Here is a 19,622-nt window from a genome sequence, read left to right as displayed (position 1 = left end):
GTTCCTTAAGCCATGCATGTCTTTTAATGACAGATCCAGTGACTGCTGCCCTGCAAGAAGCTTCTAGGGCATCAAAACTGCAGTGCAAAGTGTGTTTAGTTACCTGACTTGCAGAATGCATTAATTCCTGTAAATCTTTAGATTCTGCCCATGCAGAAAAGGAGGACATTTCTGGCTTAAGGAGTTCCAAGGTATGTTGCTGATATTTAAGCATATGTAACTGACACAATTTAGTGCCCTGATAACAAGAGTAGCTGAGGTGTATACTTTTTTACCACATTTGTCCAGTGCTCGGGAATCCCTGTCGGAGGGGGTGGGATTCTTAGCTGAGGTTGCTTTAATCTCTTTTGGCCCTTGAGTAATGACCTCAGGTTCTGCTGTTGGGTTTTTAAAATGATATTTGAGAGAGTCAGGGACTCTGTAGTACCTGTCTGGTTTTCTGGAAGCAGGAGGGAGGGCATCTGGAGTCAAGCTGGATTCTAGGAAGACATCATCCACTACATCTAGGACTGGGGGGGTGGCTAAGGGGCCTGTGCTGTGGAAGGTCCAGGAACTCTCTGAGTCTCTTTTTAGACTGTGGGTAGTCTTGACTCTCCCATTTGAAATGCTCCCTTAAAAGTATGCAGGGTTTCCCCAAAGGAAAAATCCTCTGGGGGGAGAGGCTGAAGGAATAGATTGCTCTGCATCAGAACCCTCATATGTGGAGGGGGGCTGCATGTCTTCATAGTCAGATGCATCAGATTCATCTGACTCTTATTCAGACAAAACTACTAAAGACAAATCTCTTTTTCTCTTTGAGGGAGTGGCTTGGCTTCCCCTAATCAGCATGATAAAGTCCTCTGCCATTTTAAGCATTTGTGGCTGAGGCAAGAGAGCAGGCGCCAAAGAATGGCTGGATGTCTGTTTCTTGGGGGTTGTTTGACCCCTGGGCCTAAGAAACTTGGCTGTTTTAGAAAGAATGGTAGCAGAGAAAGAAGGCGTCGGTTTATGTCTGGATTCGGTGTTGTAAAGGAGTTCCTTGAAAGCCTGTGCCTGCATAGCGGCTCCGGACCCATCCAAGGTAGAGACGACTGCAGGATCCTTAGAGGAAGAAGAGTTCTGTGACATACCGGACTCTGAAAGGGTTTCGGTAGAGGCCTGCGAATTAACTGAAGTGGGCATCAAGGCTGCAAAAGCACCTCTCTGAATTCCGGAGGACTAATGACCAGCTTGGCGGTAGCGTCGTTGGAAGGTTTAGTCCTCTGCGGTCTGTTTCTGTCTTTATCTTTACGTTTTTTCAGAAGGTCTGCTGTCAGATGGCTTACATGAGCCATATTGGAATTTGAGGACTGTAAATGGAAATAGGTTCATAGATTAGTACTAAACTAACTGCCCTTGCGAGCAATTTTAAGCCTAGCCAATTATCCCTTGTGAGACTCCAACCCTGCACCTTGTGTTTATAAGGCAAACACCTTAACCATTTGGCCACCCTCCCAACCCCTATATATCTGGCTATAATAAGGGCCCAACAATGAATAGTTCTGGAGTTAAACAAAGCACAGAACTGACAAGAAGGGACATCATCGTCTGGACCTAGACAAGTGACGCAGTAGTAGTGGAAGTCCCGGTGTGGTATTTGCTTTCCACAGGTGAGACAATTATTAACTTTTTCTGACATTGATTAGTGCAAGAAAAAAGGATCCCCAGCGGGGTACTTAGCTTTAGAAGAATTCAACTTCAGTTCGGAAACGAAAGTCAGGTAATGGCTGACCGGCACTCACGCGAACTGCTTCTGCTTTGGGCTCCACGGCAAGAAAGACTGATGTAATGGCGTCGGCTGCCTTCCTTTATACCACTGACGACCTGACGTCAGTCTTCAAGCGACAGCAACCGAGCTCTGGTATTCAGGCCGGCCGAGGGCTACCCCAGCAGGGATAACCCAAATGTGATGACTGCAACAGTGAAACACGAAGAACATCGGGTCTTATAAAAAAAGAATCTACAATCATATTTAGATATGCTACCAACAGTTGTAATTCTGTACGAATTGCAGAAAAAGACATTACTGGGCACATTGCAGGTGCTGTAAAGAGCACTTTTGGCTGACATCAAAGAGTGAAACAATACTGATTTCATGAACTTTAATCGTATTTTGACTTAGGAACTGGGTCCATTCCCATCATGGTATTAGAAACCCAAAAGATTTGAAGAAATTAAAAAGGGAGAGAAAGAATATTATATTCATAAAATAGCAGAAAGTACTCTAAGAACTAAGCCAACATGGGAATGGAGAAAGGAGATTCTGCCAATAGGGATAACTGCAACTAGGGGCACAGAGATTAGGCAAGAGGGGGATGAAATTTACTGGAGGAAGCTGGCAAAGGAACCAACATATTGGGAACAAATAATTAGTGAGGGAAAGGTAATAGAGCGGGAAGAGGCCAAGAAGACATCTGGACTGAAAGCTAGAGATTGCCTTCCCTGTCAGGGATTGATATCAGTTTATAGACAAAGATAAAATGATATGGAAATCCTAAATGAAAGACCTGCATTGGTTGAATTTTTAACTGAAGCTAGAACAGAAGCTACTGTTAAAAAGGGGATAATTAGCAGATAAGCAAATCACAAAAAAACAATGGGAGGACATATGTATGGCTCCCACATATAAGACAAAATCTAGAAAATTTAGGAATTTTGCCTGGAAGTGCTTACAGAGACACTTTTATACACCAAACAGACTCCAAAGAATTTTTCCTCGGGAAGATGGCAAATGTTGGAGGTGTGATGGGGAAGAAAGCTGTACCTATGAGCATATGTTTTCGGAATGTAATGAGTTGGCAGGCTTTAAAAATTCCCTGCAGACTAGTAAATGAGTTAACCAAGGAATTTTTGAGCTGGGATACAAAAGATCTGAATTGCCTAGACATAGTAAGGCCCTGTTAAGTTTAATTCTGGCGACTGCCAAAAAAGCAATTACTTGAAAATTTAAATCAAAGTGTAAACCAACCATACTTGAAGAGAGTATTGTAAAAGAGAAAAAAAAAAAAAACAGGAAGTGGGATCTTTATAAAAGAGTAGGGACAAATTACATAAAAAAATGGAAATTATGGGAACAATACATGCAGAAAAATGTTTTGGGGGAGAAATGAGGTTTAAGAGAATTACGGAAATGAACAAGTTATGTAATACTACTTTGATTAAAGGTATAGAACAATACATGTGATGTACAATGTTTGTAAATGTAAAGCTGTTAATATGGTTTGATTATTTTTTCTATAAATGTAAGTTTGCCTATGTCACAAGTGATATTTCAATAAAGGCGTTTCAAAAAAGAATAAATATTCAGGTAGGAGTAAGCCAACAAAAACTAATCGGCATCTCACCAAGTTTCCTAATTGTCATACGCAGCTGCCACCACCTTCCCCTTCCCTGTCCACCAAATGTCTACTGAATACTTAAAGAAAAAAAGCAAAACCAGACGTAGAAGTATCAATGAAGAAAAATACTTTGTACCATTGAGTAGTTATTACTGGTCACTGAGGTCCCTGCTACTGCAGTGGCAGCCAAAGCAGGAAAGATAATAATAATAAAAAAAAAAAAAATCAGCTATTGTCTACAATATCAAACTAACAGCATTCAAATTCTATGGAAGACTGAATACAGCACAAGGGAAAAAATGAGGTTAAAATATATAAAACAAGGCTCCCAACAATAGATAGCATCCCACTCCCTTTCTGAAGATCCTTGGTAACTTCCCATACAGAGTCTACAAAAGAGACCTCACTCCTAGCTGAGGACATTCTGGCTCAGTACCTCACAAAGACAGAAAAACAAAGTACCTCATAAAGACAGAAAGACAAAAAGTCTATGCTGAGAGTTAACAGTGGAAAACCGAAAAGTTCAAGAAGATATAAAGAACAGGACCAATGAGGGCCACCCACCGTCTAAGCAAGTGGAGAAATATAAGCAGAAACAACTCACCATGGAGCTTGAGTAGTTTGGAAAAACAGTACAAAATTGTGCTGGAAAGTGTGAACCCAGTGTGGACAGCCTCTCAACAAGCCATTATAAAATGAGAAAAGTATGCAAAACCTTTTATGCTGAAACTGCATTTTTGGAAATTATGACCTACTAAATCTCTGTTTTCTTCTCCCCTTTCCTAACATGGTGTGACTGCCTAGTTCATTTACATAGAGCAAATGAGGAGTGGGAATAAAGATCCCTCACTATACCCAGGGCTACCCTGTTCCAGCAAAGAAAAAAAACACAAGTTCTATTAGGTCAGGATTTCCCAAAATGACTAAAGGATTTGCCGATTCATAGTAAAACTTTAAGAAAAAAAACAGCAAATATAAAAATGTAAATAATCTGTATGCTGTATTGAATGGGTCTATATCATACTGTCGAATGCACTAAACGAACACCTCTCTGTCGAACCCTACTTGTCAAAGTTTTCATCGGAACAATCATTTCAGTGAAATTTTTCCCACGGAAAGTAACCAGTGGGCCATTATCAGGAATTTGCCCTTTTCCCCACTGTAGTGCGATCTCAGAGTTGGTATATTTAGTTATGGGGTGTGTGGGTGGCACAGCCTCCACCAGGTTGGGTTTTAAATAATGCTGTTCTTGATGTGCTCAGTTGTGGGCCTACTTGTTACTTACCCTGGGAAAAAGTTTTGCTGAAACAATCATTCAACGGATTGAAGATTCGACAAATACGGTTCAAAGAGGTGCTTGACATTTTAGTGTGTTCGACAATGATATAGACCCGTATTCGAATGTATGTGAATCATAGGCTCTCATAGCATAGAATCATTTTCAAACTGGGGACTTGAAATTGAGACCTAAACAAAAACTAAAAATGAAGGGAGTTTCTTCTGGTCTGGTGGTCAAGAATTCATCCTTTCACTAGAAATGGCCAGCAGAACTTTTGTCTACAGTACAAAAACAAGAAAGAGGCACACAGTAACTTTGTGCTGGAAAGACATCAAAACATGAACCATCAAATTAAAAAGCCAACAAAGTTCAGTGAACCACTGCTCATCACAATAGGATCTAGGGATAGCTAACAGCAGAGCTGATACATCTCTGAAAAATATTTACGTTTTCAAACAGAAATACTTCCCTCATCCTCAAAATAACGCAGCCTTGGAACTGGTTATAAGCACAAGGTGTTGTAAGTTTATATAGCACCAACATGGGAGATACAGATGTCTCCCCCCCACCAAGGAAAGACTAGATTAGCATGTTGAGTCTGGGAAATAAATATTCTAATGAATAATTTCCTTCAAGCTTTTCCTTTATTCTTGCTCAAAAAAAAAAAAAAGATAATTTGATGGACTGTTTCTCATAAGTAATTTTTGTAACTTAATACTTTTACTTCTCATCTCTAAGCACTTTTTAGATCCTTTTTGCCTTTATACCTGCAACCATGGAAACATGCGTCCTCAATGGCATTCCAGTAAATGAGTGCATTTCTGTAAGGCCCTACCTCTCCCCAAATTCATTTCAAACACGCACAAAAAAACAATCAGTTTACAAAATCCATTTTCAGTGAACATTAAAATAATTTTTTTGAAGAAGGAAGCCCCCATGCACCTCCCACACACCCTAGAATTATATATACTAAATCTTAGTACACACAACTGTGAAGAAAGGAAGTCTCCACTGTTAACAAAAATGGTTTAAATGAACTGTCTTTAATGAGATGACACCCCCCCCTCGCTGACGTAAGTACCCATATCACTGTGGGGTCCCACTGCACCCTCCATACATATATGCATGCTTCCATCTGCTTTTTAGTGACCACAAACTTGGCCCCGGACATTCCAGTATCATGCAAGCCCTTCTACCTATGTAGTACCAATTGGACAGCTAGAAGCATCTCTGAAAACAGCCCCCCCCCTTTAGAATGGGCAAAGCTGGCATCAGCCACTCACTCCCATCCCCTCCGCACTCAGCTCCTCCAGCATCTGAGCTACCATTCAAACACAGGTCATCTGAGTCACAGTCAGGACTTTCTCTCTCTACATCACAGAACTGGGGACTAAACAGAATGTTGATCAAGTTTCACAAACTCATATTTTATAATGCATTTACAACTTATAAGGCAGAACTAGACGTTTATAGTTCATAATGCATTTACAACTTATAATGCATAATTAGATGTTCATAGTTTATAATGCATTTACAACTTATAATGCAGAACTAGATGTTCATAGTTTATAATGCATTTACAACTTATAATGCATAAGTAGACATTCATAGTTTATAATGCATTAGAGTTGAGGACTTTGCCCCATCCACATTAAAGTTTAGGTTCATAGGATGGGTACATGACATTTGGACTCCACTGATTCGCCCCCGGATGATTTGACCTATTCGACCCTGGACAGCTGGACCTAAACAAAACATTACAAAAAGAATGACAGTATCTCTAGAAAATTCAAAATGTTCCTTCTCCTATGACCCTGCAACCCTTTTACCTGGTACAAATACGAACACTTCCTACTGTCCTATGCCTTAATCATGTGACCTCATTGCCCAATCACATTGTACACACAAAGTCAAAAAAGAAACAGCGATGTACTAAGTAAAAAAACAAACAAAAAAAAACAATAAATGGAAACAAGGGACTAGTTCGTAGTTTCCGTTCAGCGTTCTCATGCAGTAAAGACAGATATAGTAGATAAAGAAGCAATGAATGGAAAATATGGACTATAAAAATAATAATAACATCCATATTACAAAGGTTGCTATAGTTTGCAGTTTCTGTTCAACGTTCTACTCTAGTAAACACAGATATAGTACATACAGAAAAAAAAATGAACGGAAGCTACGAACTATAGAAATAATAATCGTAACATCAGGATTTCAAGGGTTGATATAGTTCTTAATTTCAGTTGAACATACTACTGGAGATTAAAAGCTGAAAGTGAAAAAGACAACCTGTTTTACTTTACATACCACAAAATAGGCCTTTTAGATTCACCAGTAATGGATAAAGGAATGGTTTGTGGAAGATGCAGTCTAGTGAGTACCCAGTCTAGTGTCACTATTAGATAAAAATCTTTTAATAAGACTGACACGACAGGTACATCTGAAAAAATGTGTTTAATTTAAAAAAAAAAAATGTTAAAACGTAACACAAGTTAATAAATGTTAAAAGTTTGTGTGTTATATTTATACTAACCAATGTGATGATTAAATTAAAAAAAATAAAATATACTTACAATGAAAAATTAACAGTGTATTTATTGAATAATTGATTAAATAATAACATAATGATAAAGTACTTACTAGAATATATTTGGGGTCATATAGTCTGGGGTCAAATACTCCGGGGTCGAACTGTCCACTATAAAATCACATATACAATACATATAAATTTATACATGAAATTGTATAGAAATGCATTGGGGTCGGACAGTCCGAGGTCGAATAGTCCTGCTTCCCATATGATCATAGGTGAATACTAGGCTAACTGCCCTGATGGGCCATTATAAGCCCAGCCAATAAACCAAGGTCAGAATCAAACCCTGTACATGTAGTCTATGAGGTGAAGTTCTTAACCATTACACCAAACTCACTTTAGTAGCACAAAAGTGTTTTAGGGAAGGGTGTAATTCCACAAAATAAAATAAACACTAACTGAACAGTTGTGATATGGACAAGGCAATGGAAGACCAAGTGCTTACTGAGTCCACAGACATTCTGTTAGCAAGCTAATGTATAGCTTTCCTCTCCCATCTCTCAACCCACAATATTTTCAATTTACCTCAGGTTCCTCTGAATCCTTCAGCTCACCTACATTCCACCACTCTCATCAAAAAGCCAATCCAGATGCCATCATTACACTTCCCAAAATGCAGTACTGACTAAACCCCACCATGAAACTACCAATTGTATGCTCAGCTAGCTGCAAGTCCCCTCACATTCATTTCTGTATGTTCCACATACCTCAGCAGCAACAAGCCTAGCATTCCTTGTTCAGTTTAAGGCATGCATGCATTCGCCCTATGGAAATTACACAAAGAAAATGCAAACCCATTCTGATTCACAAAAACTGGAAAAGCACTTCACAGAATGTAAGTACAATACCAAAGGCATCAGCATCAACCTCCTTTTCCCCATTTTGTATACTGAGTCAGGATGTCACATCAACAGTAACCATCACCTAGATCATATGCTCACATGGACATCAATGGCCAATTTAGTGTGTCCAATCCACCTCATGCATGTCTTTGGCATGTAGGAAGAAAGTGGAGCACCCGGAGAAAAAAAATACATAAACAAAGGAAGAATACGCAGACTCTGCACAGAAGACACCCCAGCCAAGAATCAAGCCAGAGCACCTACTGTTGTAGGCCAACAATGTTACCACTACACCACTGTGCCACTTGAGTAAAACACAAACATCTTCTGAAAAATGGGCTAGGCTGCATGTTTTTATTTTACATAATTTAGAAATTATACAAATGGGAATTTTACAGTGCACTAGATAATCATATTCTGTGGGTAGTTTGAACCAAAACAGTATTAGTAAAATATTTATCAACTGTTACAGAAAAAAAAAAAACAAATATAATTTTAATTTAACTTAAAAAAACAGCTCTGTTGAGTGAAATGTCAATATGCAAAAAGGTAAAAAGGTTAAAATTTTTAGCACACTTCACATATCTGTACAATAAATTCTATAAACCGCGTCTTGTATCTGCCTCTCCCACTTGGAATGTATATTGCTTTTAAGGCACTGCTACTGGACCTCTATTAGGAAGTGCCACTTTTTTAAACCTTTTTGACCGTTATCAGTATAACAAACTGTGTATTATAAACTGATGACATCACAGTGCTTTTGTTACATAATTCAAAAAACAAACTACAAGAAAATCTGTAGCAAGACTTCAAACTGACTTAACCAATAACAATTGGAACTGGTGGACCAACAAAAGCTTAATCATTAATTGCAAGAAAACAACCATAGTGATTTTCAGTTCACATCAAAAACTAAAAAAGTAACCCTTAAAAAATAAATACATAAACTGGTACTAGTGATTTCAGATCCCCTAAGTATACCAAAGTGTCAGACAACAAATATACCTTGATAAATCATATCTGACCAGTACCTAACATTCTCTCAACATACTGTCTCTCAAATATTTCTAACTAACTAAAAGTATCAAAGTAATACCCAAACCTAATCCTTATACAAAGTATAACACTAAGAACAGAATACTGCCCAACTCCATTTGCCCTAATCTCAGTTCAATGTACCTACAGTCTTTAGGTTACGGAAACATGGCTTGTAAGTGTTTATCTCTAGATGGATCCAGAGAACATTATGGTTACACATTAAAAAAAAAATGCCACCAGTCACTGCTTTAGCAAATCTCATTCTAAACAGCCTGAGCTGTAAATAGTTAAATTATCATTTAACAGTTAAATGTCACCTTAGAGAACCAACAAGTCCACTATGTTTATCATCAAACAGTGGTAAAGCCAACCTGCAACAAAGCTACATAGGAAAAATATTTTCAAAGGTAGCACCAGCAAATTTACTACTGCAAAGGATCCAAACAGTAAACAACTTCTATACAATAAAATAAAAAAAAGTTTTTAAATCAACCATTAAAGCAACTAGCTAAATACAAATGTCCCCACCTTGATGCTAGCTAACAACCGTGAGCAGCATGAAGAAATACATGCAAAATCAATACATTAATCGTTGACCATTACCTAACCAGCCAGCACACATTTCATTTACAATGGTATATAATGTAAATTACCAATGTCCATATATTTAGCTCTGCTTACTATGTATTTATGGTCCACTGGGCCAAGGTGAGCCCATTTGCAGTGGAGGCCCGGAAAAAAAAGCTCCATAAACATAAAATAAGTATTACACAGTACATATAGTATAATATGTGACAAACAATAACATATATATTACAGATGAGCAGCATAGTATAATTCATTACAGTGCCATACAGAGGAGAGCTAACAAACAGTACATTCTGATAATCATGCAGGGTTCAATACAAAATAGAAACTGGGCAGCTAGCTCAAGGTTTTTAACAGTACCATACATAATATGCGATAGATCCAGATGGTAAGGTAGAGCTAGGTGTAAATTTTATGTAAGATGAGAGAATTATAAATAGGTGGGTTTTAGAGAGTTTGGGCTATTGCCAGGATGGGCAATAGGGGTAGGTTTGAAGGTTCAACCATAAAAGAAGTTTAGTAGTGTAAGAACACAGTCTGGAGATAACAGTGGTCAAAAGAATAAGCTTTAGAATAGAGTGAGTGTAGAGGCAGAATCCAGCTTAGCGTATAGCATACAAATGCTGATTACTGTTCTGTTATTATTTTTTTTTATTTTTCATTGTAAACCACTGTATTTTTAGATCACAAGAAGAATTTTATGTCTGTTTTTTGCGCAGCTTTAACCCAATACCATTGCCTAATGGTTGTAATGTCACAACCCATACTGTTAAGGCTGTTTAATGTCACAAAACTTTAACTGCCTATTTGTTCATAGTTGTAGCTAAGTGTGTCTTATTGACCAATCCACCAACTTGTTTAATAAAAGCACGGAACTATACCCAGGATTTCTAAAAGTACATTTCAAGGTAACCTAAGATCCCATAAAATACGGAATCATATAACTAGTGTCATCCACATACATTTATTGTTGTGTGGGTCAACAGTTATAGGTTTCCCTCAGTTCACTTTACCCCCATTGCCTGTTGATTAGCTCCGTCTTAACCAATCAGTCCACTTTTTCCCAATCACTGAGGTAAGATCGAGCAGGACAAGCCACCACTCAGAAAGCTATCAGGTGTGAATCTAACAGTCAGACTAAAAATTCAAGCCTACTGAAATTCGGGCAAACTATGCATGCTTCAGCATTTAATGCTCCATTTACATCCAGAAAGAGCTGAATATACCCTGTAAACAACGAAACAATTTGCTTATGCTGAAGATGAAAATATACCACGGTACCAGCCATGCGTAATTTGACAAACTTTGCCTCTAAATGACATTCGCTCTTCTGATTTTACTATGCAGTTCTTAGAAAAACACTAAGCCACTAAAAAGAGAAGTAAAGGAATGGGTCTGATATTATAAGGCAGACTCAGCAACAAGTACACAGCGACAAACAAGTACATTGTTCAATTAATAATTAGTGAATTAAATAGCTGAATAGGCAACAGGTAGAGCTGTATGCTCAGGGGATATTACGGCCAAACTAGAGCTGTTCTAAGCATAGACAACAAAGTGAACTTTGTTCCACGATCAAACCAACCAGACAGGTAAAAACAAAACATGAATTCAAAAATGTTTAAGATTATCATAGTGGAAAGCATGGAAAGGTTAAAACAAAAATAATCATACACTCGTATGTATTTCACGCTACTTCCTGGTGCTTTAGTGCCGTAAACTTTGAATGCCTTAAACTTTGTTTGTAAAAATGTCACAGGACTAGAGGGGTAAAAACAAATGCACATACAGACGTCTTACCTCCTGGCATCACCAAGCCAACATCTTGTACTGTCAGAACAGACAGCTTTTCTTCCGAGTCCACTCTGATTACCCCGTAAGTGAGACCATGCATGGAAAGAACTCCCCTGCCAGGCGGTTGATTGCTGTCATCTGTTGGCCTGCAACATGTCAGTTATGAGTCTTGTGTACAACATAAATTGTCAAACTGTTATCAATGTTACCACTACCGAATAAATACTGTATACGCTGAAGATGCCGCCACCATGTAAGCTTTCAATAATGCAAAGGTTTACTGGCAGTAGCAAAGCTTCAATAGTATAAAGCTTAGAATGCACTCTAAAACAAAAGTACTTATGAATTTTTTTTATGTCTTCTTTTTTTAATTACACTTTGCCTCTGCTGTCTACTAATTATCAGCCCCCTTTTCAGGCAATCAACCTATTCATTCCAAACCTTCAGGGTGAGGGTCGACCAAGAGGGGGTATCATTAAGGCAGCCATCATGGATGCTTACGGAAGGCAGTGGCAAACAATGGGTTGACAGTGCAGGAAGGTCCTTTACTTACTTGATGGACATACACTAGCAAGCAACTCTGCCAATGTTTCTTGAGCACTGGCGCTAGCAGTTTCCACACTCTCTTTGAAATAATTCTGACTTTCCTGTGCGCTCCCTGAGTGTATGCAACCTGCCGAGAGAAGCAAGAGGGCCATGCCCCCTCACTCGTCTCCTCCCTGCCTGACTCCGCTATTGTCACAGTCACTAACTGAACATACTTAAGGTTTCAGTCAGGGCTCCTTCCTTCTGCATTAAGGAGCCAGGCAAAAATATTTATGAAATTGACAACTGTAGCTTAAATAAAATATCGTACCATAATTTATGATCAGTGTTTTCCCCTTTATGTTCGGTTTTTCTCCTTTTGGTCCTCTGCAACTCTACATTATTCAGACTACAGAGGATTTAGCCACTGCACTGACTTGCTGCCACTTGCAAAGAAAGCTCCTGTGTGCACTCTGGGCATACATTTAAGGCTGCTTCTTCCACATAACTCAGCATGCCTGTAGCTCCTCCTCCTTGACTCCAGTTCTCTTACAACTAAGCAACTTCTGTTTCTTGACCTCCAAAGTTTGGACACAGGCCAAGCAGATCCACCTGTAAGAAAGCTGGTAATAAACGTAAAGATATATACTGTGGGATTGCACTAGCATTGCAAATCTGAGCTCAGCAGACCTACATCCCAGATGTTTACTTACATCACCCTTACAGTAAAATACTGAGTAGCAAGCAGTATTTAAATAATGGAGCATTATGCGGATGGAGGCAAGAAAAAAAGCCTTAAATGGCAATCAGCTTCTGTCTTATATACATTGTACCTACACAACCTATCTTAATACAACTGTAGCCAAACAAAAAACAATGGCAACATTTCTCATTTTTGTTGTTTTATGAGCAGCACTTTGCTATAACTTGCTTTACTGAGATGTCAATCTAAAATGTACTGAAGTCACAACAAAACGAGCAGCTCATATTAAAGACTCAAGAGAAGTGTAGGTCAATCAGCAGCAGTAGACAGTAATACAAACAGAAGTACATGCATTTCATCCATACTAACATCACTGAATGACTAACACAGGGAGTTGGGTTAAAGATGAGTCAAAGGGCAAAATCCACCTGTACTGCCAGGACAGTCTGCAGCAGAAGATGCACTGTGTTGAAACATATGCACATGAACCATAGTGAAGTCACTTGATGCCATATGCATTGGTAGGGTTAAAGGCAGGCCTAAAAGGAAACGCCACCTTCGTACTGTGAGGATGCAGATGGTGTATTACTGGAAGAATGTACAAATGAACTTTATGGATGTCACTAGAAGCCATGCAAAGGGTGTGGGTTTAAGGGTAGACCAAATGTAGAAAAACACTGCAACCCCCCCCCCCCATGGTCTACAGCACAGCTGGAAGCATCTGTGCATGAATCACACTGATGTAAATAGATACATTATACACAGGTGGGGCTAAGAGTAAACCAAAGGCAGAAAAGCTGCTATTACTGTCAGGACAGCACCGATTAAGCTCATCATCACCTCTGTGTTGCATTGGAGACTGATTAGGATTCCAAAGATATGGCAAATGGGGGACAAAAAGAAAAATATTCTGAACATGTATAACAAAGTAAACTTACCAGGTCTAAGTACATGCCTCTAGAATACTGTCCATAAAAAGGCAGTTTTATTTCACATTATTTTTTAATATGAACAGCTGTTTACTAGGAAATACATTTTCTACTTACTAGAAATATTCCTGTCCTTTTAACATTGACAGCGCCACACACTTACGTCTCTTATGGGACACCATGTAGTCAAAGGCTGCATCAGCAAATATCAATGTGAACAGCAGCCTTGTACATACAAGTCATTCATGTGTCATGTACTCCACATTCAATACATCCCCCTCTCAGTACCTCCTGTGAGTGTGAAATACAAGTGCCACAGAAGAGAGAATTTGTACCCCCAGACTGTCAAACTTCAGCTTGTTCCTTACCCTCATATACAGTTTCCCAAAAACCTTAGCCAACTCAAAAGTTAATTTAAACTTTCCTTTTTTTTTTAAGAAATCGACTCTCAAACAATTATCTTCTTTTACTGATATACACAACATAGCTCTTTAAAAAGCTATTAGAAATTCACAACAGTATCAATTTGCAGAATCAGTGGCTAACACACTCACTTTTGGCGCAGAAGGCTATGGGTTTTATTCCACACCAGGTATCTGAACTGTAGTGCAGCATAAAGACGAGAGGGGATTAGCAATATTAAACTGTAAGTGCCATCTGCCTGAGTCAGTGGTATCTCACATGGATGTAAAATATCCCAGTGCCACCTACTGAAAAGAGCAGGGAAAGTTTCCTGATGCCCTCGCCAAATTTTTACTAGAGTATAAATGCCACCTCTGGATTCCCTTGAAAAAGTGGCCAATACCCTTGTAGGACTAACCCAGTCAACAAAAGATAGATGGATAATTAAATAATACTGTCATTAAGACACTTGTTATCTTTTGCAACACTATAAAACTCTGTAAAAATAATACAATTCAGTGGACTGACAGACAAAGGCCTAAATACATGCTATATGACCAAGGACTGAATAATGAACCTGGGCACATGACTGGTTGGGGGGGGGGGGTGGTGGGAGTTGGTGATCAATGCCACTGTAATGATTTTAATGGAATAAGTCACATCTTGTACCTCAAGCACCACATGGATGGCAGACTAGGAGCAGACATAAATCACAGGAACAAGCAAGAAGCACATCACCTGGTAAGACGTGGCACTGCAGTGTAGCAGGTGCATTGGTGTATGGAAGCAAACACCTATAATGTGGGTCCATACAGTAAGCAGGGAACTGTACCTGCCAGCTGTTAGGAGGAGAAGGGATAAGGGCATTAAAAAAATATAAGACAGTCATATATAACAGCAAACCATCACCAGCTCTTCCCCTGTTTTCAATCACCACTTCGGTACCATATGAGCTTAGTGGAAAGTGCTTCCAAATACCTCCACTATGGGGTGATGTGGAGATGAAAGGGCTAATCGGCTAAACTGCAAAAGGCCAAAGCAAGAAACAGTGAGAAAATATTTTTTAAGAATTTCCTGATGACAAATAAGCCACCGCAAAGGTGAAAAATTCTCAACAAGAAAGCTATTTAGCTTGGCAGAAACACAAAGATTCATATAAAACAAGTACATGCCCATGCTTGCAAAAAAAATCAGCTTTACAAAACTCAACTTTCTACAAACATTTGTAGAAAGCAGCTGAGTGTATATTGCACTTTTCATTGCCCAGTTCTTTCACTTAAAACTAATACTACCATCTGATTTCATGAAACTTTTTAACCAGTGTTTTCAAGCATACGCAACATGCCTCAGTCATCAAAAAAGGTAAAAAATTAAATGTACTCACCTTCTTATAGCCACAGTTAAGGCTTCAGGTGAACTAGCACATGGACAAATGACCTCCTGCCGCAGACCTTTGCTCTGGAAGACATTGAGGAATGCATCACAGGAAGAAATAGACCCTGCAATTATGACAATACAACACATAATCAAACAAAAGAATTCACTTATGAATTAGCACAATGTATTCAACAAGTGGCAAAAAGACATACAGGAAGTGCTTTGAAATAAACTGCAAGACAGAGAAGTGTGAATAACAAAGACTTGTCCTCAGACCTTGCAGTGACTGCCTAGATCAATAAAACAGAATGAGTCATTACTCATCATGTGTGGTGCACAGAAACTTTGTAAATATCTTCATAATATCAACCATAACCCCAGTCAAATGTACAAGTAAGGGTAGAAAATACAAATATACACACAACACACAATGAATTACTAAAAAAGCCTAAACAAAATTAGAAACACAAAGTTAACTGCACAGAGTGAAATATCTATGAAAGGTGATGAGATAAGTTAACATGTGGCAAGCATGGACATTGAATGCAAGACAACATAATGAAAAGCATAGTAGTACTTCTGCATATTAACCTAAACTACAACAATAATTAAGGCTAGTCAAGAGACAATAAAAAAAGACAATAAAGTAGTAGTCTCTGAGCTGCTAAACAAGTAAAGCAGGTGAAGGAGTCACCACAAGTAAAATGTCTAACCAAACTGAAGAAAAACAAAAACAAGACATCTGCAACAGCTGGAAAGGCCGCAGAAATACTTCACTAAAAGAATCACAGGCCTAAAGCAGATTCCCTATACTGGCCATCTAAAAAAACTCCAGCTATACTCTGTGGCATATCGTCTACTCAGAGGCAATCTCTGCTTAACATACAAGGCCATGTCAAACCCTGAGCTGTTGGATATGCTCCACTTAAAGAAATCCCAATCCCTCAGAGCCACACGCTCCAGGGATCTAAACCTTGTCATCACAATGAACAAAACATGCTGGAGGGATAGGTTCCTGACCCAGAGACTCCCCATACTCTGGAATAGACTGCCCATACCTGCCCAGAGACCTTGGGACACAGGTGGACAGTAGTCTCTCCTTTGATAATCACATCGCCACAGTGGTCAGGAAATCCTTCTACGTGGCACACCTCATCATAAAAGGTTTCTCATCCAGAAAAAAAGAGGTCATTGTTCCCCTCTACTCATCACTCATTAGACCCATTATAGAGTACAATGCCCCTTTTGGTATGTACCTCACAAGACATCTACAACAACTGGAAAGGCTGCAAAATTACCTCACAAAGAGGATTACTTGCCTCAAACAGATACCTTACGCAGACCAACTCAAAAAACTCCAGCTTTACTCCATCGCATATCGCCTACTCAGATGTGATCTCTGCCTAACAAGTAAAGCTATGTCAAACCCAGAGCTGCTGGACATGCTGCACTTAAAGAAATCCCAATCTCTCCAAGCTGCACGCTTCTAGGGACCTAAACCTTGTCACCACAATAAACAGAACATGCTGAAGAGATAGATTCCTGTCCCAGAGACTTCCCATACTCTGGAAGACTATCTATCTATGTCAAACAGAGCTGCTCATTAGCACTCTTCAACAAAAATCATGATGATTGGATGGGTAATAGGAAATTCACCCCGGGAATCACTTCTGTGGTTCTGCTTGACAGGGGCACAGGAAAATAATTTTCTTGGGTGGCGAAAGCCAGGGTACCACCTTTTTGGCTAGGCTTGTATAGACCCTAGGGCCAATAGACTAGTACCTACCTATGAACCTATACATGTCAAGCAGAGCACCTCCTTGGCCCACTTCAAAAGGAACCTTGACGATTGGATGGGAGATAGGAAATTCATCTAGACAATTATTATGCTAGACAGGGGTCCAGGGAAGTAAATATTGTGGGAAGAAATATCCAGGGAATTGTTATGGTTAGGTTTGTATAGGCCCTAGGGCCAATAGCCTAGTACCAGCCTATGAAACTATGAAAATCTAAAGTAGAGAATCTGAATAAAACAGAAGTTTTCTTAAGTCCATCAATTTAAGTACCCATTAAACAAAACAATACCATAAACATACCTTTCAAGCAATTAACACAAGAATTCTGTGCAAAACGAAAAATAATGGGGGAAAATGTTACAAAATTAGGGACAGACTTTAAATATTGCTTTTGTAAACTTAGACACTTGATATGGTTATAGGTTTTGCATCGGCATGCACTTTCTAAAGCATATTAAGTCTACATTCAATATTTAGCAACTTTGATTCTTAATGATTTGAAAGAAAACTACACATTTTATGAGGAACACACCAAAAACAAGAAGCAGATGTCTGGACATTCTGCAAAATTCTGTACAATTGAGAGGTATGGCCATGAATTAAATAATTCAGTCCAGGATCAAGAGTTCCACAATTAAAAAAAAAAGTATTAAGTCTTAAGCCACTTGCAAATTAGGAAAAAAAAAGGAACAAAGAAAGAGCGAGAGTATAAAAGCAGCATACACTAGCCCCTGCTATGTATGTCAGGACAGCAATGCTAAGTGCAAACAAAAAATAGGTGGTCGCTAAATGAAAAGCAACCCCCTAATTCTGAGCTATAGACAGAGATTCTTGACTGTAGGACTGGATACTACTCACATTATTCAAAGATAGCTCATCTTTGGATATACTGAAGCAGATCAAGGCTGACTTCAAGTAGGCCTGGCAGACTTCACATTGCAAGGGATAATGCACCTCTTACAGGTGCATTGAGAGATGCAATGGATCTTTGATCAACTTTGAGGTGGGATGTTGGATGGAAAGCTAAAACTTATGCTTTGTTCTGGAATGCAGAACATAGATTGTGAGTGGCTTTTGTGGAGGCAGGGGATATAGTGGTGAGGCAATACAAAAAATGAAGTCTGAATGTCGTTTAAAAAACATGCAGAAAATAAAATACATCCACTACATTGAATAACTAAGGAAAACAAAGACATCACAACAAAACCTAGTTGCAGTAAAATGGTGTAAATGATATGGCTGTCAACCAACTGTATCTTGAAAATGCCATAGCAGAATGAATAATGAATAAGATAAAGTAAAAACATGTATGCCAACAAAATAAGTAAATATAACTAAATAGATAACTACAGTAATGATAATCAATGGGCAAAAAAGCAGGTAGTGAAAGAAAACCCGGAACTGATTAGCCCCATTCTTACAAAAAGTCAGCTCAAAATGATAAGTCTTTAGAGATTTGCCGAAGCCAATTTGATATACTCCCTCAACCACCAAGGAAGTATGTTCCATAGTTGTGGGCCAAGATGAGTGAAACATGGATAATCATGGGTTTCACGCCACACCCATGGAACTGTCATTAGCCTCTTAAAGGCAGAAAACAACATCCACAGGGCAATATTACATTATGACTTCTCCGGTAAGAAGAACCTAAATTATGTATGGACAAGTACACCAATGCTAACAATTTTAAAGATGATAAAAAAGTGAACAGTCAGTTCAAGCTCCACAGAACAGGAGTAATACAACAGTAACAACTCATGTGTGATATCACCATTAGGAGTTCATTATGACTAGGGATAGAATACGCTGACCAAGAAGAACAAGCTCTATTAGTGACTTGAGAAGTGCCCATAGGGTTTGGATGAGAAAAGCAGAACTAGTAGTGGCAAGTTTGTCAATGAAAAGACATGTGGCCAACTCACACTGTTGAGATGGTAAAGTTCAATGGCTGTTGAGGTAGACTGGACTACACAATCTATTGACCACCTGAAAAGTGCATGACTGTCAGCTGTTTATGTGCTCTCTCCAGATAGATAAGCTGCTTTGTCATAAAACATCTCAGTCTGGTACAAAGTACAGTGATTGCCTATGTCTGCCACTCTAAAGACCTGCATGCCTCTAGTGATACCTTAATCTACATCCCTCTCACCACAGGCAGCTCTCTAAATCAAAGTTTGGCTCCCATTCCTTTAGCAAGATGAGGCATACATGAGTTGGGGGTTTCTTTATTGAAAGACAATAACAGGGACTTACTATATTACTACAGGTCCTTGCCAAAGTATCAACAGGAGGAGCACCATCCTTGGGAAGGAACTGGAGGAGCACAGTTAAAAAGATCAGCAGTATATATGTTACACACACACACACACACACACATATATATAAAAAGATAGATAT

General features: G+C 38.9%; 1 protein-coding gene across 10 annotated transcripts in view; it reads right to left on the bottom strand.

Moving 5' to 3' along the window:
• The window catches only part of DIP2C (disco interacting protein 2 homolog C), a 2,757,794-nt gene that overhangs the window by 928,542 nt on the left and 1,809,630 nt on the right, over positions 1-19,622 (bottom strand). For all 10 annotated transcript variants that reach the window (XM_044064688.1, XM_044064689.1, XM_044064690.1 and 7 more), the window contains 2 exons: positions 15,437-15,551; positions 11,500-11,639 (listed from right to left, as the gene is read on the bottom strand). In XM_044064688.1, coding sequence (XP_043920623.1) covers positions 11,500-11,639; positions 15,437-15,551 — 255 coding nt within the window. The remainder of the gene's footprint in view (positions 1-11,499; positions 11,640-15,436; positions 15,552-19,622) is intronic.

Source organism: Protopterus annectens, chromosome 3.part0 (genome assembly GCF_019279795.1).
Source record: "Protopterus annectens isolate FY-2018-M chromosome 3.part0, PAN1.0, whole genome shotgun sequence".
NCBI lineage: Eukaryota > Metazoa > Chordata > Ceratodontiformes > Protopteridae > Protopterus > Protopterus annectens.
Note: the sequence above shows the minus strand (reverse complement) of the source record. Positions and strands in the feature narration are given on the sequence as shown.